The sequence below is a fragment of the Propithecus coquereli genome, unplaced genomic scaffold (assembly GCF_000956105.1).
Source record: "Propithecus coquereli isolate 6110/MARCELLA unplaced genomic scaffold, Pcoq_1.0 Scaffold494, whole genome shotgun sequence".
Taxonomy (NCBI): Eukaryota; Metazoa; Chordata; class Mammalia; order Primates; family Indriidae; genus Propithecus; species Propithecus coquereli.
This window is the reverse complement of record NW_012150774.1, coordinates 171,820-196,442: the sequence shown is the minus strand read 5'-3', so window position 1 is coordinate 196,442 and position 24,623 is coordinate 171,820. Positions and strand designations below refer to the sequence as shown.

Genomic DNA, 24,623 nt, shown 5'->3' with positions numbered 1-24,623 from the left:
AAGTAGATGAAAGGCTGATGATAAAACTGGAGACAGTTGTATAGAGACCTCTCAGGAGAGATGTTTAATAGGTTTCCTATTAAAGAAAGCAGGAAAATGGGAAAAGACGTTGGAAGAGGACGGGGACGTAAAGAGATTTCATTTGTGTATTTAAGATGGAAGATATAAGCTACATTTGCATACTATTGAGAATGATTCAGACCACTACTGTACATGCTATTGAGAATGATCCAATGTGCTAGTGATTCAGAAGAGATGAGAAATGTTTAGGAATAAGTCCTTGAGAAGTAGAGAGGGCTTAATACCAGTAACACAAGAACTATTAATAGAATTGGCTTTACCAAGAATACCTTCTCCATTGCAGCAGATGGGGAAGCAGAGAATAGGGATACAAACATTAGTGTGTTAATAGATTTGATAGTGTTAAGAAGAGGATGTTCCTATCTTACTGCTTCTACTCTTTCAGAGAATTAAAAGAGAGGAAATCAGACAAAAGAGGGGTTGAGAAGAAGAGAAATAGAATGAAAAATCAGTTGGAGTGGGAATGTTTTTCATATTGTAATTACTTTAAAAATATCATTTGACACATATATGGCATATATATATGTCTAAACATAGATATAGATGGATAAATTTTATTTCCATTATTTTTAATAATAACTACAAAAATAACATTGAGTCTTTCTTTTTTGCTTCCCTTTATAGTAAAAATATAGGTAGCAAGAAATTTTTTGTATGTAATAAAGGGGTAAAAATTGTTCATTATTTCTTGCCTTTCCATTTCAAATTAGGTGTGTGTGTGTGTGTGTGTGTGTGTGTGTGTGTGTGTGTGTGTTTCTTTTTTTGGCCAATTCTTTCATCAATAAACAGCAAAGCAGCAAAGTCTCACTAGTAGGCTATGGTTTTGTGTTATTTCTGGTAATGGGACAGACCTACGCTGAGACAAAACACTGTAGTGGTTAAGAGCCCCGCTGTTTGAGTTCAAATCCCAGCTCTGCTAAGAATGTGCACTTAACATCTCTGAGGCTCGTATTACCTATTTAAAAATGGGGATGAAAATATTATTTTGTAAGCATTCTGTGTTTTAGCTTAAGAGTATAAACAGCCTTTAGTCAAGTGCTTTGCACACTATATGCTCTCAGTAGAGACAGTAATCATTATTATAATCATTATTTTACTGGTCTCTATTTTAAATTAATTGCTTTCATGTTGAATAACTGTTTCTCTTTTTTAGATACATAGACTTTATTCAATTTGACACATTATATACTAATGCAACACTATTAGATAAAACTGTAATTCCAATACCTGTGAAAATATTTTTAAGAAATTAATATATTTAAAGTGTCATAAATGCGTAGTTTTTTGGACTACTCCAATTAAAATAATAGGTAGGCAGATAGCTGCTTGTCTGATTTTAAAATGACACTTATGAAGTATCCCACGAATGGAAAAATAAGCACCACATGTACTCACCAGCAAATTGGTTTCACTGATCAACACCGAAGTGCACATATAAGAATAACATTTACCGGGTGTCTGGCAGGTGGGAGTGAGGAGGAGGGGATGGGTATATACATACATAACGAGTGCGATGCGCACCATCTGGGGGATGGGCACACTTGAAGCTCTGACTCGGGGGAGCAGGGGAGGGAAGGACAACATATGTAACCTAAACATTTGTACCCACATAATATGCTGAAATAATAATAATAATAATAATAATAATAAAAGAATATTACTTAGAATGGCAATAAAAACAAAATTATGATATAAATCATCAAAATAGAAAAAATGACACAGATTAATAATGTGTTTTAGAAACTTCCATTTAATAATCATATCAACACTTTGAGCACATTTTATTACAAAGGCTCTATCTCTTTTATTTAAGAAATGTTCCCTGGATATGGTCTCACATCTGCATTTGTACTTTAATTGCCCCTAAGTAACTGTATGAGGTTGGGAAACTTTCTTAGACTTTTTAAGCCTCCATTTTCTTATTGGAAAAATATAGGTAATAACAGTTCTCAGACTCCTGTGAATCAAATGAGATTCACTTCATAGCACAGTGTTTTAAATGTTGAAAGTACTCAGTCAGTATTACATATTAGCAATATTAATCATTCGTATACATTTTCATTTATATACTCTTTCTCTATGACTATTGTCATTTCTACTGAATAATCAGCTGATGTAAGGAGCAAAATCTACACAGTTGTGTAACAGACTAGCTACTTTATAATTCCCATTCTAGACTAAACAAAATTTAAATGGTCAGTCCTTTCAAAGTGAGGAAAACAAGGAAGGGAATTCATCTTTTATTGTCAGTTTTATAGGATTTTGTTAATCAAATCCAAATTATATTTGGATGTTATAGCATATAAGCCTATTATTCACTTTTCAGAATGTTCCTTTTATGAAATCATTCCAGGTTAGGTAACAAATTTGTTAAGATTCGTTATCTTTCTTGGAATTTTTTTCTTACTTTACATGTTTATATTAGAGAAAAGAAAGCATAAATGGCAGACTTAAAACCTAATAGAACAGAAATGCAGGTGTTCATTTTATCATTTGAAACAATTTAAACTAAAGAAATTTATAAAATGAATAGAAAATACCCATGTAAATGCAGTGGTGGTTAGTATACTCTTTTCTGCTATATACACTTTTGTTTTTATATATTTAAAATAGTTAATAAATTAAAATACTTAATAGCCCCCGAAGCCCTCATTCTATTAAAACATCCTATATATTATTCCAGAATAGGAGAGGATATAAAGGATCAAATCTCCACTTAAAATTTTATATAACAACAAAAAGAAAATATAAATAATGATTATGTATTATGAGAAATGTATACTCCAAAAGAGTGAAAAATAAATATCAAATAAAAATTATTAATTTTTTAAAACTGTGATCAATACTTCAAGTTATTATAACATTATATAATTGATTTTTTAATCATGTTAATTATGTGAGATTGTCTAACTCCTAATTCTCAAGGAGATATAGCATAGGTCCTTAAATGGTTATTTATTGTCTCCAATGGCTATAGTTTCTATTTAATACAGAAAAGAATTATTGATGCTAAAATTATTATAATTGTCTCTACCCACACAATTATAGCCAGTACGGAGACCAAACTTTGAATAAGTAAAGAAAATAAGACAATTGCATTCCCACCAAGAAATTTTTCTTATGTGTATTTAACTAATTGCTTTATGAACTTGAATAATTCCAAGAGGAAAAAAATTTCTTTGATCTTCAATTAAACCCCATCATACTTTCTTGTGATTTAAAATTGTACACCAAGTTTGTTTACTAATTGAGACAAAAAGGATTTACCACCTCTTTTCCTTCAAGTCAACTAGGCCCAAAGGCAAATGCATATTTCCCACATATCACATATTAGCTGTCATATCAAAGCCTTCTTATCTTAGATAGTTGTTCTTACTTTAAATCTTTAATTCCAGTAAACCTGACAATAGAGCAAAAACACAGTCAGCTAAAACATGATGATACTGACTGCTTTCATTTCATTATGTTTTTCTAATATTGTTACACATACATTTTTATTTTTGAGAATGTTCATCTTAAGCTTAAAGCTTCTTGTGAATAGAGTCCAACACATGGAAAGCCTCAAAAAAAAAAAAAAAAAACTTTTTTTCATAATCTTTTATGTTATTTCCGTTATTCAATTTGAAAGCTATGGCACTTTTCACATTTATATCACTTCTTTCTAATAAAAACATCCTAAATGTAAATTGTGTAGGTAAATCATCACTCTCCACTCATATATTATAGAACCAACCTATAGGTCAGTCTTAGTTCAGGTGGAAACCATTCCAGAGCAAATGAAGAAAACTTATGGCTGAATTTATCATAGTAAACATTCTACAAAAGATCTCTGTCTGTAGTAGAAGATTATAATTGCCCAGCCCCTGTGATGCATGATGTTGTGCTTAGTGCTCTGCTAAGAAACATTGATTGCGAGGAGGTAGCTAAGCTCCCAGCAAAAATCCGGGTCCCTTTGGTAGAGTTGCAAGGGATAAGACAATAATAGAGAAAAATGGAAAATAAAAGAACTAAAAGAATACACAGGGACAAAGATATAGTTTTATAAGTTTATGAAGATTATAGGCAAAGCGGGTTCTCAGGGGGCCTAGACCTTCTCCGTGGGTCTCAAAAAGCCCTGAATGAGGTCTTACATGGTAACTTATAGGGAATAAGTCATTAGTTGCCAGGGGTAACAGATTTACACAACAACAGGTAGTTCCTCTCAGGTTAACAGATTTTCAAAAGGTTTCTACAGATCCTTTAACTAATTCTATCTACATAAACAAATGGTTACAAAATCTTTCAAAGGTTAACTTCTAAGTTCTAAGGTAAGTTTATCACTTAACAGAGGGGTTAAACAGAGATATGTTGGCTCCATAGTTATTAGGTTATTGTGAATGGAGACAGGTAGTCTAGAGTGGTTTAAACAGGAGCTTGCTTATAGCCATTCAGGAAGCTGTCTGTTCCGGGGGGCACTCCATTGTCAGCTCTCATCCTGTAGTTTTTAACAGATTCACTTTGCTTTACAAAGCAAATCCAAACCTTTAGGTCTGAGAAACGCTGCACCTTGTGGGATACAGCAGCTACCGTCTTTCAGAGGTGCCCTTCTGAGTGTAACAACATTTGAAATGCAAACCAACATGTTCACATATTCCTTCAGGACAAAGTTATGCAAAACTCTTAAGACAAATCCTGTCTTCAAACACATCTATATTAATTCATGGAGCAACAATTGATAGCTTAATTTAATGGAAATTAAAACCAAGTCCCTACCCCACTTCCCCTCATATTCTCCAATATGGGCTCTATGGATATTCTGTTAATAAAATCCAACTCTCTCAAAAATAAGTCTCATGAAGGCACAATATTATTTTAGGGTGGATTTGGATTTATGTCAGTCTTAGTTTTTTATTTATGGATATAATCTCTACCTTTTAATAATTTTTTAATGGAGTTTATTATTTTATTTTATTTAACTAAGAAGGGGAGAAATTGAGTCTCTTGGACAGTTAAAGGTAGAAGAGGGCAGTTTAGTGTAATATTTAAGGGTTTAGTTTCTGAAATCAGACAGACTGGAGTTCAAACCCTGGTTCTATCTACACTCAGTAATTGTAAAAGTTAGGACAGGTTACTTCTCTAAACTTTAGTTTCTTTACCTCTAAAATAAGGATAATAATGGCATTTGATTCATAAGGTTGTTATGCAAATTAAGGGAATTAAACATGTAAAGTCCCTGGCCACTGCTCAGGAATGCCACTTTATCAGTAAAAGGAAGTAAAATCTGTAAGATTTCTGATTACTATCAGAGCATGCTAGAACTAAGTAGATTTTGCTTCATTTAAGTGATTGGTAAAATGAAATTTGAAGTCTATTTTTATAATCCTTTAAAAAAAAGAAATCCTTGAAAATTAATACTTTAAAAAATTTCCCCTTTAAGAAAGCAACTTTAAAAATTCTTTCAAAAATGTAAATACAAATACACACATATACAAACACACACGTGCGATCACTTTTTGGTTATTTCTGCTTTGATACAGTTTCAGGCTTAATGTCACACCAGTATTTTCTTTTTCAGTTTCTGAATTTTTTTTTCCTCTTGATTTCCATACAACTTTAAGAATCAGAACATTACAATGCTGTATATAGATTCTCTGGTTGTTTGTTGTGTGTGTGTGTGTGTATTAGATAGATGAATTGCCACAGGTTTGCCGGATGTATTTATAGAATAATTGGCATATTAATGAATAAATGCATTTATTGATTCATCTATCTACCTATATACCTACCTACTTAGTTACCTACATACCTAGGTACCAACCTACTTATCTACTAGGGATATATACAGTAGAATCTGTTTATCAAGGCCACGACTATCCAAAAAATTTGAAGTCTATTCAATTCTATTTGTGTCTGTTTGTTTTTCTGTATTCTCAGCACCTAGTACAATGCCTAGCATGTATTATTAATAAGTTAGTAAGTAAATAAATCAATAAATATTACTTATGTGTCTGTAATTCAGCAATTCAGTCATTACTTTAATATGCAAAATATTAAAAAATAATTTGTACCAATGCTAAATCCTACATTTATGGGTATAATTTAATAGTAGCTAAACGGAAATTTTAATAGCTTCTTTGTCTTGATACTTAATTGACATATGCATTAAGGTAAATCTATATCCTGGTAATTCAAAATAATATTTTGTTCCATTATCCCGAATAATTGGAATTAACTCTATTAGTAAATGTGCCACATACTGTGCATAGAAAAAGAATTGTTGTTTTCCTATGGTCTCATACTATTCTCCTCTCTTCTAATGATCGTTAACTTTTAATTTTCAGATAATTCTAGATTCATATGCAGTTTTAGGAAATAATACAAAGATATTCTGTATACCCTTCTCCCAGTTTCCCCCAATGATAATATCTTGCATAGCTATAGTAGGATATTACAATAAGAAAATTTACATTGATGCAATCTGTCAACCTTATTCATATTTCACCAGTTTTATATACACACATGTGTGTGTACACTTATTTAGTCTTACGTAGATTTCTATGACCACCACTACAAGATACAGAATTGTTCCAGTGGGACAAAAGTCCCACTTACTATTCATTTATAGCCACAGTCACCTCCCACCATCTTCTCATGCATTCAATCCCTGGCAACCATTAATCTGTTTCCCAGTTTTACAATTTTATCACTTCAAGAGTTTTATGTAAAAGAATCAAACAATATATAACCTTTCGATACTGTATTTTTTTTCACTTGGCTCAATTCCTTTGAAATCCATTCAATTTATATGTACAAATCATTCCTTTTTATTGCTGATTAATATCCCATTGTAACCATTCATCTGTTGAGTTGTTCCTAGTTCTTAGCTATCATGAATAAAGCTGCTGTGAACATTTGTGTACAAGTTTTTATATGAACATAAGTTTTATGTTCCCTGGGATAAATGCCCAAGAGTACAATTGCTGGGTTGTATGGTAAGTGCACATTTAGTTTTGTAAGAAACTGTCAACGTCCTTTCCAGAGTGGCTGTATCATTTTACATTCCCAACAGCAATGTATGAGTGATCCAGTTTTCTCCATAATCTTGCCAGCATTTGGTGTTTTCATATATATTTTTTTAATTTTAGCTAATCTGATATGTACGTAGTGATAGTTCGTTGCGGTTTTAATTCGCATTTCCCCAATAGTTAATGACGTTGAACATATTTTCATGTGCCATCTGAAATCCTTTTCACTAAAATGTCTTTTGCCTATTTTGTAATTGGATTGATTGTAGGTTTTCTTCTTCATTTTTTTTTAAGTTAAGTTTTAAGAGTTCTTTATATACTTTAAGTGTAAGTCCTTTGTGGGATTTGTCCCATACCAATATTTTCTTCCAGTATACAGTTTTCTTTTCATCCTTTTCACAATGTCTTTCACAAAGCATCTAGTAATTTTAAGTAGATTTAATATTTAGTGACTAAAATGCTATGGCACTTCTTGAAAGAAGTTAGCATACAAATTATTTAACAAATAACAAATAAAAAGTATTTATTGTAAAACATTTAAAAATTGACTCAAGCATTTTTAAGTTAATTTTCTAAAGTACATAGATATGTGGAAGGTTCTGACCTTTACACTTTAGAGTTTGGAACTTTGAAATTGATTTTAGTAGTATCAAAACTAAAGTTTGGTTCTGTCTTTTGATAGGTTCTGTTGCCACTGCATGTCGTGACCCAGGCGTTCCCATGAATGGGACTCGAAATGGGGATGGAAGAGAACCTGGGGACACTGTTGTTTTTCAATGCGACCCAGGATATGAACTTCAAGGAGAGGAAAGAATAACCTGCATTCAGGTAGAAAATCGATACTTCTGGCAGCCCAGCCCACCAGTCTGTATAGGTATGAATTAAAAATCAATTAAAATTTTATATAAATATAAAACAATGGTTAACAACTGGTAATGATGTTAGTAATTAGAAACCATATTCTAGAATAGATTCCATACAAGAGTCTAAGATTTCAGAAGACCATGAATCTCCCCCAAATGTACAAAAATTTAAATGATCATTATTTTTCCCGTGGAGTAAGGATTCATAATTTATTAAATTCTCAATGGTTCTAAGATCCTAAAAAAGTTACAAATCAAAGCTCTTGAAATTCCTATCTTCCACTATTTACTATATAATTGTAGTTATCCATTGGCTTTAGAATTTAAAGAGTGGATTCAGACTCTTTATTTAAAATGGGCTACATTGATGTTGCCTTTGAAATGATTACTTCCTCTAAGAAAGAAAATGTTATGAGAACCTATGTTAGAGTTTAAAAGCTTTGATTTTTCATTCAATTAATATTATCCAAAAGATTATCAGTTTTTATTTTGATGATCTAAGAAGTTGTAGCAACTTGGTTCATATTTTCAATTGCCTTCCTTTTGTTTCTGTGCTGTGTTCTTGAATCACCAAGTCAGACTCCATAAAATTAAAAGACAAATTATTTTTGTAGTGGATCCAAGAAAGAGTTAGAGAAATGTACCATTTCTGGAATAAAAATGGTTAGAAAATCTGCTATATAATTAAACTAGTTTAATCTTAAACTCTTCTGTTCAACTGTTTTAGTCGTGGTGTTATCTTGAATTTACATTAAATTTTGACCAAACTACATTTTCTCTACTCAAAATTGTATTTATTTACATATTCTCTTTTTTACCAGTTTTTTACAGTTGCTCTCTGTAAGCAACTTCAGAGTCCATATCTTGTTCACCGGTGTGTTTCTTATAGCATTTGGCACATGCAGATTTAGCATGTTTTAGAGAGAAAACTTTTTGTTCATTTATATCCAACTCATAAAAACATTTTCAATATAATTTCACAGTGACTTATTTTTGAAAGTCATATGGAAATAGGAAAAGAGTATTCAGTACTTCAGTGAAAAGCAAACAAATTCAAGCACACAATTATTCAGATTTATTTTACCTCATCACATAACTTTTCATGCAAAGTTGCAAAATCAAATTCGTTAGTCATTCAGTGTGTCCCAGGCACTGTTCTAAACAGAGGGAATTCAGCAATAAAACAAGATAGAAAAGTTCCCTGTTCTTATAAACCTACTTTCCAGCGAAATAAAATCTAAAAAATACCTGAATTTTTACATCATATTTTCTCTATTTTATGTGTTGAACTTTTAAAAACAGCAAACACATAAAACAAACATACATAAAGCTCCAAACCAGCCAGGCAGTTCTAGATCTCTTCTGTAGAAAATAAGGCAGATGACAAGGAAGTAAATTTATTAAAGAGACTAGTTTAAAAAGCACAAAATAAGGTCATAGCTTGAGGAAGTTCACATTTGGTCACATTTCCCTTTAGATTTTATTTCCTGTGTACACCTATGTGGTTCTTCATGCACCATTGCAGGACTTTAAATCAACAAACATCAATTAATTTACATTTACCATAATGGCATTCATAAAAGCAGGAAAAAAATTATTAAGCACCTTTGCAAAGAAAAAGAAATTGAAACAATATTTCATACGTGTTTCAAGATTTTCATATTTTATTACTCAGTTAACCTGAAAAATTTCGATTATATTAAAACTTCCCATTCTAATTAATTGGAATTTGACTGCATATCTCATAAAGAGAATCTTTATACAAAGAGGAAATGATAAAACATCACAGACTTATGTAGAACTTTTTGCTGTGATTCTTAGACCTGGTTAAAGGGTGTTGCTTATTAGAATTACCAGAAGGGCTATATTATGTCAAATGTTTTTATGTAGAATCCTAAAACATTAAACAGCTTATACTGAGATTCTAGAAAACACTAAAATCCAAAATGCAAAAGGTTTAAGAGTTCTGAGATAGGCTGTTATAAAATTACATTTATAGACAAGAATATGCTTTAGCTAGCAAGTCCTATTCCAGAAAAAAAAAAAAAAAAAAAAAAGCTGAGCACTAAATCTTAAATTGAGCAAGTTGTGGAGTTTTTGTATGGATTGTGGTACTGTATATTATTTTTTGAGAGGAAAAGATAGCTTGAGGAGAAGATATGCATTAGAGCTTCTCTGAGGAAGAAAATAACCTTAAAAAAAAAGTCTGAAAAATTGCTAAGACTGCAGAAAGCTTGACCTCTGAAACTGATAAGAAAGAATTCAATGATTGGAAATACTATGCCAAAGATTAAACCCTGAACTTTTTAGAAACTCCATAAGTCTATGTCTCAGACCCCAGAGCATAAGGCATTTTGCTTGCATGTAGAAGTAGTCAGCCTATAGCAAATACCAAACCCAGGAGAATATCATCTTTAAGAGAGTTAATAGAATTCATTCCAACAAAATTGACAGTGTGAAGATTACTTTGACATTGCCAGAGGGAAAAATAGCAGCACTCACTATGAAGGTAAATAAGAAAGACATTAATGTGGGTGGGCTTCTGAGAAAGACAGTTGGCACAGAAAAAAATTAACAAGATTGTAAAATAGTTATAAATAGTTTATGCCCATGTAACTGCCTCACAACAAACTGCACTCAGAACAAATCATTAATGTCAGAATTCCATGGAAACTAACTAAATATTTAATTCATAAATCTCTGACTTATATTTTGAATGCTTTATGATTAGATGCATAAAAATAAAAATGCAGTTCTAAATGCTATTTAAGGTTGAGTATATTTAAAAGACAATTTTCTTTACTCACTGAGTGTTTGGGATTTACAAATGTCAGATAACATCTCTGTCTCACTGGCTTTCATAGACTTGCAAAATCAACCACACTATTGAAATGCACTAGAAAACATTGATGAATGATTTAAATAATAGAATAAAAAGAATTTTAGAAGATCTTATATTCAACAATAGTATAATCATGGACAATATCCAGTAAAATACTTAAAAATATATGCAATGAATTTTCCTATATCTTTTGTGATACCGGACATGTATATATAATGTACATATGTATATATATGTTTGTATAAAATTTCTAACAATAAAAAGGTCTAGTATTACCAGCAGAAAATAAGGAAAATTAAACAAAATTGCTCCCTATTCCCCCCAAATTTTACATAATCCAACCACTTTACCACCTGAAAAAAATATTGCAAAGAATATTTATCTGTCATTCCAGTGTTTTAAGAAGCATATATACATACATACATACATACGTCATTTTATTGCACTTAGCTTTATTGCACTTCACAGATATTACATTTTTTAACAATTCAAGGTTTGTGACAACCCTGCATCAAGCAATTCTATTGGCGCCATTATTCCAACAACATGTGCTCACTTCATGTCTCTGTGTCACATTCTGGTAATCCTCATAATATTTCAAATTTTTTCATTATTGTTATATCCGTTTTAATGATCTGTGATCAGTGATTTTTACTGTTACCATTGTTAATTGTTTTGGGACGCCATGAAATGTACCCACATGTGATGGCAAACATAATGAATAAATACTGTGTGTATTCTGACTGCCCCAATGACTGGCTGTTCTCCCATCTCTCTCCCTTTTCTACGGCCTCCGTGTTCCCTGAGACACAACAATATTGAAATTAGGCCAATGGCCTCTGAGTGTTCAAGTGAAAAGAAGAGTCACATGTCTGTCACTTTAAATCAAAATTAGAAATGATTAAATTTAGTGAGGAAGACATGTTGAAAAGCTGAGGAAGGCTGAAAGCTGGGCCTCTTGCATCAGTTAGTCAAGTTGTGAATGCAAAGGAAAAATTCTTGAAGGAAATTAAAAGTGCTATTCCAGTGAACACACAAATGATAAGAAAACAAAACAAACTTATTGATGATATAGAAAAAGTTTAAATGCTCTAGATAGAAGATTAAACCAGCCACAACATTCTCTTAAGCCAAAGGCTAATCTAGAGGAAGGCCATTACTTTCTTCAATTCTACGAAGACTGAGAGTGGTGAGGAAGTTGCCAAAAAAAAAAAAAAAACCTTTGAAACTAACAGAGGTTGGTTCATGAGGTTTAAGGAAAGAAGCCATTTCCATAACATAAAAGCGCAAGGTGAAGCAGCAAGTGCTGATGGAGAGGCTGTAGCAATTTATCCAGAAGATCTAGATAAGATATGTAATGAAGGTGGCTACGCTGAAAAATAGGATTTCAATGTCATTGAAACAGCCTTCTACTGGAAGATGCCTTCTAGGACTTTCATAGCTAGAGAGGAGAAGTCAATGCCTGGCTTCAAAGTTTCAAAGGACAATTTCACTCTCTTGTTAGGAGCTAATGCAGCTGGTGACTCTAAGTTGAAGCCAATGCTCATTGACTATCCTGAAAATCCTAGAGCCCTTACCAATTATGCTAAATCTACTCTGTGTTCTATAAATGGAAAAAAAAAGCCTGGATGACAGCAATGATTTACTGAATGTTTTAAGCTCACTGTTGAGACTCCAGTGAGCTCAGAAAAAAAATATTCCTTTCAAAATATTACTGCTCATTGACAATGTACCTGGTTACCTAAGAGCTGTGATAGAGATGTTCTAGGAGATGAATGTTGTTTTTATGACTATTAACACAGCATCCATTCTGTAGCCCATGGATAAAAAGTAATTTCAATTTTCAAGTCTTATTATTTAAGAAATACATTTGATAAGGCTATAGCTGCCATAGATAGTGATTCTTCCAATAGATCTTGGCAAAGTAAATTGAAGACCAGTGGAAAGGATTCACCGTTCTAGATACAATCAAGAATATTCATGGGAGGAGGTCAAAATATCCAAATTAACAGGAGTTTGGAAAAAGTTGATTCCAACCCTCATGGATGACTTAGAGGGGCCCCAGACTTCAGTGAAGCAAGTAACAGGAGATGTGGTAGAAATATCAAGAGAACTAGAATTAGAAGTGGAGCCTGAAAGTATGACTGAACTGGTGCAATCTCGTGCTACAACTTGAATGGATGGGGAGTTGTTTCTTATGGTTAAGCAAAGAAAGTCGTTTTCTGAGATGGAATCTACTCCTCAAGAAGATGCTGTGAACATTGTTGAAATAGCAGCAAAGAATTTAGAATATTACATAAACATAGTTGATAAAACAGAGGAACATTTAAGAAGATATGCTCCAATTTTGAAAACGGCTCTACTGTGAGTGAAATGCTATCAAACATGATAACATACTGCAGAGAAATCTTTCATGAAGAGTCAATCAATGTGGCAAACTTCACCATTGCCTTATTTTAAGAAATTGCTACAGCTACCCCAACCTTCAGGAATCACCACCCTGATCAGTTAGCAGCCATCAACATTGAGGCAAGACCCTCCACTAGCAAAAAGACTATGACACACAGAAATGTCAGATGGCTGTTAGCATTTTTAAGCAATAATGTATATTTTTAATTAAGGCATGTCCATTTTTGGACATAATACTATGGTACACTTAATAGACTATAGTATAGTGTAAACATACCTTTTATATATACACTGGTAAACCAACAACTTTATGTGACTCATTTTATTGCTACATTTGTTTTATTGTGGTGAACATAATCCACAATACCTTTGAGGTATGCCTGTATATACATTTGCTATTATACATATTTGTTCATTTCTTTCATATTAACATATGATTTTAAAAGCCCCAAAGGCAATACATGCTGCTATTTTTTTTATCAAAACACATAGCTACAAATTAGATTGTGCATTCATCCATACAGTCTTTCCTATTTTCATAATGAGTATAAAAAGCCGCTAGCAATTTAACAAATTTATGGATTACATAGTATGTGCTGAGGTCCAGGTATAAAATAACATATAAGACAGAGTCTTTAGCCTACGTATTAGTGGTGAATGCTGATACCTGAATGGAAAATTCCAATAAAATATGGTTAGAGAAATGGTGGAGATAGGCAGAGGTTACTACAGATACCAGAGTGATTGGAGAGAGCTGAAGCAGAGACCATATTGTAGTTTTCCAGGAAAACTTTGTGGAGAAAGTGATGAATCTTAAAACATAAGTAAGAAGAGTTGTATAAATGTTGAAGGGAAAAAGACATTTCAGGAAAAAAAAAATAGAATGGTCAAAGTCATAAAAGTACTGTAAACAGTTTGATAGTATTTGAGTACAATTTATGTGTCTAGAGCAATGGTTGATGAGATTGAAAGGCCATAGGGGTCAGGTCCTGAAAGCTGTACTGGAATTGGGGCATTATCTTTTAAGCAATGTGAAACAACCACAGAATTTTATGCATAGGCATGGTATCATTAGATATTTCCACTGAGGAAAAAAAAATTGGAGGAAACTAGATTAGATTACATTAGAGGGAGCCATTGCAATAAATCTAGAGAGAGATAAGAGTTAGATCTAGAATATGGTAGTAAGGCAAGAAAGAAGGGCAGGTTGAAAATATCTATGAGGTAGAATCTTTGCAAGGTTTCTTGGTGAATTGTATACAAGGATGAAGTGAAGGAAAGGGAAGAATCCTAGGCCTCTCTAGCTTGAGAAGGTAGGTGCATGATAGTGCTAATCTGGCAATTTAGGAATGCAGGAGGAGAAGCAAATTTGACTTGAAATTTGGGTATTTTGTATATTCTATGTTTCATGTACCTACAGACTACCAGGTAGAGATATCCAGTAAAAACTTAGGTATACGGTTTAGAATTCATCAGAGAAATCTGCAGGAGAATATAGGAAAAGAAGTCATCAGTATTTTAAAAAATGGAAGATGAAGTCATAAATTTAGATACAGTCAATAAGGAAGAATGTATCAGAGTGAAAATTAGGAGGACTAGGTAAGGAGCTCGGGAGAGCATCAAAATTACAAGATAAAGTGAAGGAAGAAGTACTTGACGATAAAACTGGGGTCTGTATAAAGAATCTAGAAGAAAATTAGTGGTGGAATTCTAAAAACTAGGAGAATGAATTAAGGTAAAGGTCAATAGTTAAGAATGACTACAGATAGCAAGAGAAACACAAAGGCAAAAAAAGTCTCCATTATTTTTGTAAATGGAAAATCATTTAAGGGTGAGCTAAGAGGTGTTTGTATTGGGGGCAAGAAGGCTAAGGGAGATAGAAAAGGTTGAGGAGAGAATGGGAGGTAGAAGGGGCCAAGCAAAGACATCTAGAGTCCCTAAGTAATAAAAAGATTATTGTGTCTCTCTAAATATAATTTAAAATAAAAACAATTCTAAACCTTAAGATAATTTTTTTCATGATGAATACTTTGACACTTTTCTCTGAGATACAACACAAGAAACATTTTCCCTCCTCCCCCATTGGTGCCCTGCCTTGCTAATCATCTTAGTCTGCCTATAAGTAAATACATCACATGAGTGCAGAAAAAGACAATGAAACTAGACTTCCCCTTCAAAATATTTAGTTTTGTGAAATAAAAAACAAATCAGAACTTAGTAAGGAGAGATTTTGATCCAAAGAGGATTATTCCAAGGGTGAGGAGGGACTTTTGCAGCAGGTGGAGGGGGACTATCCCAGTAGGGAGAATACTGTGGCTAAAAGATCTGCACATGTCTCAAGATTTAGACAAAAAGGTAGGGGGTTTTGTTTATTTGTTTGTTTTCCAGAGAGCAGTTAACAAAGAGAAAGAACCATGTGTGGGCAAGTTGGATGATAGGATAAACAAGAGGGTAAACAAGGGGTGCTTATCTAACTAAGTTATGGTGAGTGAGTCTTATCTAAGTCATATGGGGCAGGGTGTTTCCTGTTTTCAGTTGAAAAAAAAGGCGAAAGAAAATAGTTCTCAGGGAACTTTGTTTTGTTTTTAAGATAAAAGAGACTTGAGCATATCTGTACACTGAGGAAAGAGCCAGAACAGAGTAAGAAAGATAATTAATTGAACAAAGATTTTTGAGAGGATGAGAGATTATGTAATCGGGTGGGAGGTGTTATCTTGATTGTCAGCAGGGGATCTTTATCCTTGGATTGTAGAGAGAAATATTCAGGAAGCATTTAAGTTTGGAGAAGAAAAACAGCAGAAAATTGAGATAGTTTATGTCTAGTCATTTGATAATGTATCACAAAAATATACAGGTGATAAGAAAGCAGTGGTGAATAAATTAAGTCTGAGCAACTAGATATTCTCAATATAGTAGGTCATCTTCTGAGAGTGACTGAGGCACTGAGTCGAGTAGCAGAGGGGCCATGCAGGAATGCAATAAGGAACATCTATAATTTAAATGGCAAAAATTACCAAATTATAATGATGATTTTGCATTTCTAGACTCAGGCAAAGAACAGAGACGCTGAAACTTTGCCAGAACCAAAATTGTCCTCCTTCCAAAACCAGTTTTATGTTGTCAGAAGAATCCACATGCCTTATAATTGAATGGTAAAATTTATCTCAGAAAGCTATTATAAAATTTAAAAACCCAGATAAGAGAAGAATGCTGATGTGCCGATTATATGTAGGAGACATCCTGAGAATGTGAGAATCCCAGTGTCAATCTCTCTCTCTCATATATATGTGTGTGTGTTTATCTTGTACACTTTTCCAGCTCCCCACCAGGGACCTCCATATCTTTCTTCATTTTTTTAGTTTTTTGAAAATGCCACCTATGTGTAATATATAATTTTTTAAGTTGTGTTTAACAAAATTCAACAATAATTCCCTGAAGAATCTATTCTCCGAATTTCACTGAAAATTTTTTGAGCCTCTCTATTAACGTGTTACAGAAACCTTTGTTTGGGGCTGCAGTAAAAACTGTATTGACTGCCTGTTTCCATCAAGAGGTCAGGCAATTAGAATTTAGGAATATCCTAACATTCAGCGTAAGCATGTATTATTGTGAAGTATTCTAGGTTCTCATATTAACTATTATCAAAATTTCTTCCTCCGTAGGTACATAAAAGGTGCCAGGGAAGACAAAAATGAGCCAAATATTTCATATCCTATTGTTCCATTTACTATTAAAGGTTTTGTTTTCCTTTGTTTTGCTTCTAATTTTTAATCTTCACATTTTTTTCTAATGTAATAACTAGAGAGAAATCGTCTTTACCACTCTTCGAAATGTTTTTCTTTTACATGAAACAAAATAGTAACAGAAAGAGAGAGACATATATATGCATTTTTTTTTGGTCTCTTGAAGCCAGGAAAGTACCTAAATTCAACGTATCCACATATGTGTGCATGTATTCAATATTTTAAAGGCCTTTCTTGAAAGACAATGTAGTATTCAAGCATCCAGTACTATACAAGTCAAATCTGTACAAAACCTAATAAACACTTTTAAACAAGTGTTTTCACAAATATTGGTAGCTAATAAATTTTATTAACCACTTAAGAGGTTTTGTCTGTTTGTTTAAATTAAAGCACCCTGTGGAGGCAATTTAACAGGATCTTCGGGCTTTATTCTTTCGCCAAACTTCCCTCATCCTTATCCGCATAGCAGGGACTGCGACTGGACTGTCACCGTTAATGCAGACTATGTTATCTCCTTGGCATTTATCAGGTGAGTTCTTATACATTTCCACATTTAAAAAATCCTTTTGGTCATTTTGCTTTAGCGTTTGCACCAGGCAAATTTTTATTTTTGTTTATAGCATTTTTATTATTGTTTACTAATCCCAATAGTAATACTTTGCAACTAACAAAGCCTTTAATAATAGTATAACAGTTCCGAAGGGTAGTAGGTGAGCATCTTCACCAGATTCCAGTGCAAGGGAAACAAGTTAAAGGTCAAGTGTTTTATCAACTTTCATGAAGTTTGATCTCTTTATAATCTTTCCTTCCTCCCTGGTACTTACCATCACTGCCTCAAAAAATTCAGTTTTTCCTAAGCTTCAATATTAAAAAGGTCAGTATTTCAAGTTTTTTCCTCTCATATGTGCACCATCCAAAATCTTTTTGAGGTTTCTAAAAACCCATATGTACAGTACGACCAATGGGCTTGGGAAGACACATATTCCTAACTACTTTCCTTTCTGCTGGTCTCATTAAGTCAAGCTGAGGAAAAAAAAGATTTTTGTGGGTCATTTCTGTATGACTTATCAGCAGAGCTTGTCTCATGATAGAACTTTACATGGCAAAGTTTCAAAATTTACATCTGCATAGCAGTGTAAATTTCAGGGTTAGCTTAGCACTGAAGTAGTGAGGGATGCAGCTTGTATGGGAGAGTGCAGCTGGGTTTGAGCCCTAGCTTGGCCACTGTCATTTGTGTTACGTTGTATAAGTTATTTATTTCAATGAGTCTCTGTTTTCTCACATGAGCCAAGAGCTAGTATCACAAAACCTGGTTTCTGTCCCTAAAGATTTCAGTAGGAGTATTAGGTAATAGCCACTGGAAGATTTCCTAAGTAGAAAAGTTCCTAATCTTCACTGTCTAAGACTGATGTAATCAGCACGTTGACCCTACTAACATAACCCCTTCTTCTGCCACCAGGGTCTTAAAACTGCTTGGTATTTACGTAAAATACTAACCTTAAATATACAGTATTTTCTAACATATTGAAGCCAGGTTTTTTTTTTTTTTTAAAGATAATTTGAACTCACAAAAATTCAGCAAAAGTGTATAAATATATTTTTTTTCTATAATTTGTAGTGATACATTGCTAATTGGAAATACCAAAGCAACAATGATAATATTAATTATTTGTTGGAATTCTGTTATAAGACAAATTCCTGAGATACAAACTATTATTATCCCTATGTTCATAGTTGAGGAAACATCTGCACAGACTTTAGAAATATCACAATGCTTAATACAGGGCTTAGTTTACTTATAAAATTATTCTAGTTAATAACTTGGGAGTAGAAGGCTATGTTACATGAAGTGCATAACCTAAATTTGATTTCCAGTTCTACCATTTATTATGTGACCTTAGGGAGACCACTGACTTTTCAGGGCCTTAACGTACTCATTGGTAAAATGAAAATCATAATCTCTTCCTTATACCACAGAATTATTGGCAAGACCAAGTTAATATTTATGAAAGTACTTTGTAAAATGTAAGTACTATTGGAGTGCACTGTCCTTCTAGTTTTTTAGGAAAAAATAATCATTATAACTAAGACTTTAAAATTTCCTGGAAAAAGAATACTTTTTGCTTTATTTTCATTTCCACACAAGTTACAAATCAATACTTTAAGTATTCATTTAAGCCCAAACTAGAAATTAAAAAGAAATGTACTGCATTTCATTGTTAAATAAGCTTTTAGCCTTTCAAGGATAATAAATTCTACTATATCATTAACAAAGAACATGTTTCCAGTGATCCTCCCCACATTGAGATAAACAAAGAAATTGTAATTACTGTTTTAATGTTGAAACAGATGAAATTTGGAGAGGCTGTATTTTGTCCCAGAACAGGGGGAATAAGTAATAAAATGAGGCTTAATCTTCTGATTTCTGCTGTATTATGCCAACAGTTACCAAAATAGTGGCTCAGATCCACTGAAAAGTTTCAAGGTAAATTAATTAAACTCATGAAGCTACTGAATAAATTAAAGTAAAATGTGATAGTGTGATGGTCCTCCAATTTTCTGGTGGTACAGGGGCCCTTAATATATGAAAAGTCTGGAAACCTCTGCATTGTCCCGATCTTTCTTCATCACTCTTTATGCACAAGTAAACTGAGTAGGTAGACTCAGTTTGTGTATGTACACATTAAGGATGAAAATTGTTGCCTCTATAAATTCTATAGATTTGGAGATAATATCTTTCACCTAACAAATCTCTTAACTAGATGCAGGCAAAGATAATAGAACTTAACAAGATAGGTTCTCTGCTGATGGATGTTTAGCAATGCCAAGCTTTACTGGTTTCATTGTATATCAGGAACTGGTTGACTTTTCTTACTGACTCAAATGAGTCCATCCTTTTCACTATGTTTCTCTGCTACGCTATAAGTTAAGTAATAGACAAATTGATGTCATGTCTCCTGCCTTCTAAGTATGTGGGTTCTACAATCATTTGATCATTATGGGACAATTCTTATACTTTTGAAAGTTAAGGCAAGTTTATTATGCAAATCTTGCAATATTTAAAAAATTGATTTGAATCATTTTTATGTTAAAATGTTCTTTTTCACACATTATCTGATTTTGACATTGTATTGGTTTTATTTCTCCTTCATTAAATTCTAAAAGAAGAAAATATATTTATTTTCAGGAAAAAGAATGCTTAATACAATATGCAGTTCATTTAAGTAATTTAAATGCAAATTATGTATTCAACTTTTGTTTAAATCTGATATGTGGAGTTGAATTTTAAAACAACAAAAGTTCTCATAAATTTTGAAGTTCAAGGCAAATAGTATCATTGATAAGGAAAAAAGATTTCATTTTCATGATGCAAAATATATGCATGAAAATATTTTAAAAAGTAGGTATTATTCTCCATGCTTTACTGACATAAAGTAACTTATATAAGAATATGTAACTAATAAGAGCAGAAACAAAGCTTAAACTCACATCTTCTGACTCCTAATCCTATGCTCATTCATCAGCTAAACTCTTTGCTTTACAATCACTTGTATTTCCTCTAAATATTATGTCAACTTAAAAATATTTGAAAATATCAAGATGACTTTCTTCTTTTTCCACTACTGATTTGGTATTTATATACAATGTGTTGCTACCAGGCAATTTTTTAAATTAGCTTATTTTGACAGAGTCTGTTGTTATTTTTAAACACTTAATTAATATGTGATGATATGACTATTATAGTTAATAGCCTAGCAATAATCATTCTATTTTTTTCTTTCTTTTTTCTAGTTTTAGCATAGAACCAAACTATGACTTCCTCTATATATATGATGGACCAGACAGTAATAGCCCACTGATTGGAAGCTTTCAAGACAGCAAGTTACCAGAAAGAATAGAAAGCAGCTCAAATACCATGCATTTGGCTTTTCGGAGTGATGGATCTGTTAGTTACACTGGATTTCATTTAGAATACAAAGGTAAATACAAACATTTACATTAGCATCATGATTTAAAGTATGAGTATTTTATACAGAAAATAATTTTGCATTGGCAATTGTTAGAAGTTAATTTTATGTTCCTTCTTAAAAGCAGGCTATGCACAATTTATCTCATAAAAGGGTTCTTGCTGTAGACTTTTCCTGTCGATGAGAAGGAAATTAGCATTGCCTTAATTACTACCAAAGGAAATGTATCTGGCAAACAAATTAACAATTAGTATACTGGAGGAGTTGGCTGGGGACACAAAATATTAAAAAAAAAAAAGCCTCATATTTTGGAAGCTAAAGTTTCACTCAAATACCTTTATTTAGAGCCTACTCTCAGTGATAAGGAGAACAAAGTATAAGATAATTATATTTCAGAAAATGTCTACAGATATTTAAATGTGTCAATATTCAGAATAGGGAGAAAAAAATACAGTGATAATTAAAATGTTTCCACATGTTTCTGCAAGTATTTAAATAAATTATGTTATGTCTGTGAGCGTTTATAAATGTATTTTTTCTAAAATTGTATAATTAGTACCTATAGGAACAGATTTAGGTTTCAGTTGTTTAAAGTTTAAATTTATTTTCAGTTATTAAGTCCATAAAGGGCATACTGATAATTCACCTCAAGATATCAACTGAGTTCTGAAAATACATACTTTAGATTTGTTATTTACCACCTTTTTAATGAAATACTTTCGTTTATAACTGAAAATTATATAGAATAAACAAACTTCAAAATATCCTCCATTCAACTTGGCAAATCTTAACATTATGTAAATTTGCTTCAAGTCTTTTTATTCTTGTGTTAAGAAATCAAATATTAAGTATACAATTGAAACTCATTTTGCAATTTCCATGGGAATAGAGGTTAGTCTCTTCAGGGCTATTGCAAAAGATCATGATAAATTCCATAACAGCACACAAAAAAAGGAAGACTCTTTTAGGGAAAGGAAAAACTCACAAGTCAGTAAGATCCAGACTCTTGGGGTCCTCTAATATCTTTATCATCACTTAGAAATGCATGCCGGGGCCAGGATATCTGCTGGTCATGGCCAGGGTATAGATTTCAATCCAGTGAAAAGATTGAGCACTCCGTGAATCTCCCATCTCACACGGCAAAGTAAGAAAATGGCCTTTGCATTAGGAGAATACACAGGCAGCTTGGCACAAACAGTGAAGATTTGGGGCGCCAACTGTTTATTGCGGTTGCCTGCAAATACTACCTGCTGTGTACCAGAAGACACTGGGGAAGTTTAGATGTTGGGACTGTGGGTTAGGAAGCCAGTGGTCTTATGGAGAGTTGAGCTTGGGCATACCACCACTCTCTCCACCTGGGAGATGATCCCCTCACCACACGCTAGGAACCAGAAAGTGTCTATTCGCCCACACCATCATGAGCAGCTAAGGTCATTTTCAGACATTCCTGCTCTTTGCACGATGGTACCCTCCTAATTCTGAATTTGATGCTTATCTTTTCCATTTGTGTATGCTTGCATGTATTTTTATATTTTCTATCATATACACATCTTTCGTCCTATTTTCAAACAAATTTTATATTTTTATCATATACATATCCTTCTGAAAATTGCTTTTTTTCCCTTACATTGTTTTTGAGATTTATCAGTGTTAGACACATTTAGCTTTAGTTTATTAATTTCTTTATGATATTGCATCATATGACTATATCACAGTTAATATATAAGTTTTTCTGCTGGTAGACACTTAGTTGTTCCAGTTTTTCACTACCAGGAATGAATCATGAAATGAACATTCTTTTACATATCCTCTTGAATATATCTGTGAGATTCTCTTTAGGACATCTATCTACCTGAGAGTGCAATTACTGGGTCAAAGGCTGTGAACCTCTTCAATCTAACTTCATATTGCCAAATTATTCTCTAAAAACGTTGTACCAATTTATACTCTTGACACTGGAGGATGGGGATTTAAGAAACTTCATTGTTTTGAAAAAATATTGCTCTTGTCAAATTTGAAAATTATTAACCTCATGGGTGTTAAATGGCATTTCATCATTTTCATTGCCTTTTCCCTAATTATTATTAAGTTGAACATCTTTTCTCTATTTTGTATACTGAGCTTTCCTTTTTGTTAACTGAATATTCTAATCATTGCATATTTTCTGATTGGTTTCCTGTTTCTTTTTTATTTATAGGGAATCTTTTGTGTATTTTAGATAGTAGTTCTTTATCTGTTATTTATGTTGTAGCAAATATCTTATCACTATATTTTGCAAATGATTTCACTTTATTTCTGGTTTCTTTTGCTGTACAAAACTTTTAAAAATCAATATCATTTAATCCTTCCTTTCCTTAATGATTTGTGTTTTTTATATCTTGTTTAAAAATGTTTTCCTTACTATGAGGTCTCATAAAGATATTTTCCTAAACTTGCATCCAAAGTTTTAAAGCTTTGCTCTTCTGCTTTAAATCTTTAATACATGTGGAGTTTAATTCTGTGCAAACCAGGAATCTAATTTTATTTTTCCATGTGAATAATTGTCCTAGCACCACATATGGACAGGTAATGTTAGTGCTGTCAAATATCAAGTTTCTATGTCTGTTTCTAAATTCTTTTCTGTCCCATTAGCCTGTTTCTCTATCTTCAGGCCAAGACTTCTCTAAACTTTACTACGATAGCTTTAAAATAAGTCATTATGTCAAGCAGATCAAATATATCACCTTATTCTTCTTTAAAATCATCATTTTATTGTCAATTTGAACTTATTATTTAGATTTAAACTTAAGTTTGTTCTACCCATTGAATTTGACTGGGACTGCATTGAATTTTGTAAATTGTTTGGGAACAAATTAAAGAATGTATGATATATAATCTTTCCATCTATTAACATGGCATATCTCTCAATTTACTGATGTTTTCTTCAATGCCTTCAGTAATAATTTATAATTTTCTTTATAAAACTTTTTTCATCTTAATCTTAAATGTCTTACACTTTCTATTGTTAAGTGAAACCTTTATTACTAGATATTTGTGGTTGTTGTTAATAATAAGGCCACAATAGATTTTTGTAATTTCCTAGTATCTAGCAAAGTTGCTTAACTCATTAGTTATGATTTTTCTATAGAGTTTTCTGGATTTTCTATGTGGCTAGTGATAGTTGTGTTCTTTCTAATCTATAAATACCTCATTTCTTTTTCCTGGCTTAATGTTCTGGTTAGAAACTTAATCATCATATTATTATGGTATATATTGCCACTGAATTATTTCTGTTACAAAGATGTATGATCATTGATTTATTACCATGGGATTAGTCTATAACTTTCCTTTCTTACATTATCCTTGCCTGGTTTAGATATCAAGATTATACTAATAGCCTAAGTTCATAAGCATTTGCAACTTTCTGGTATCTAGAAATAGGAATCATCTGTTTCTTAAATATTTTCTCATATTTCCCTATAAAACTGTGGTCCTGATGATTTGAGGTAGTAGAATTTTGGTGATAGTAAATATATTCAGATTTGCTATTTTTTCTTAGATTTTTGGAAATCTTTTCATACAAAGTAGCTTTTTATCCATGTTTTCAAATTTATTGACATAAAATTATGCACACTATTCTCTTACTTTACTCGCTGCTGTATTTTTTTGTTAGCATTGTTTAATATTTTTATCACTACTGCTTTTATCTATATTATTTCTTTTGTTCTAGTTTT

General features: G+C 32.4%; 1 protein-coding gene across 1 annotated transcript in view; it reads left to right on the top strand.

The window, feature by feature from the left end:
* LOC105819659 (CUB and sushi domain-containing protein 3) overlaps nucleotides 1–24,623 on the top strand; it is a gene marked incomplete at both ends in the record, with an annotated part of 761,280 nt that overhangs the window by 575,511 nt on the left and 161,146 nt on the right. The window contains 3 exons of the mRNA XM_012655960.1: nucleotides 7,768–7,959; nucleotides 17,333–17,471; nucleotides 20,735–20,922. Coding sequence (XP_012511414.1) covers nucleotides 7,768–7,959; nucleotides 17,333–17,471; nucleotides 20,735–20,922 — 519 coding nt within the window. The remainder of the gene's footprint in view (nucleotides 1–7,767; nucleotides 7,960–17,332; nucleotides 17,472–20,734; nucleotides 20,923–24,623) is intronic.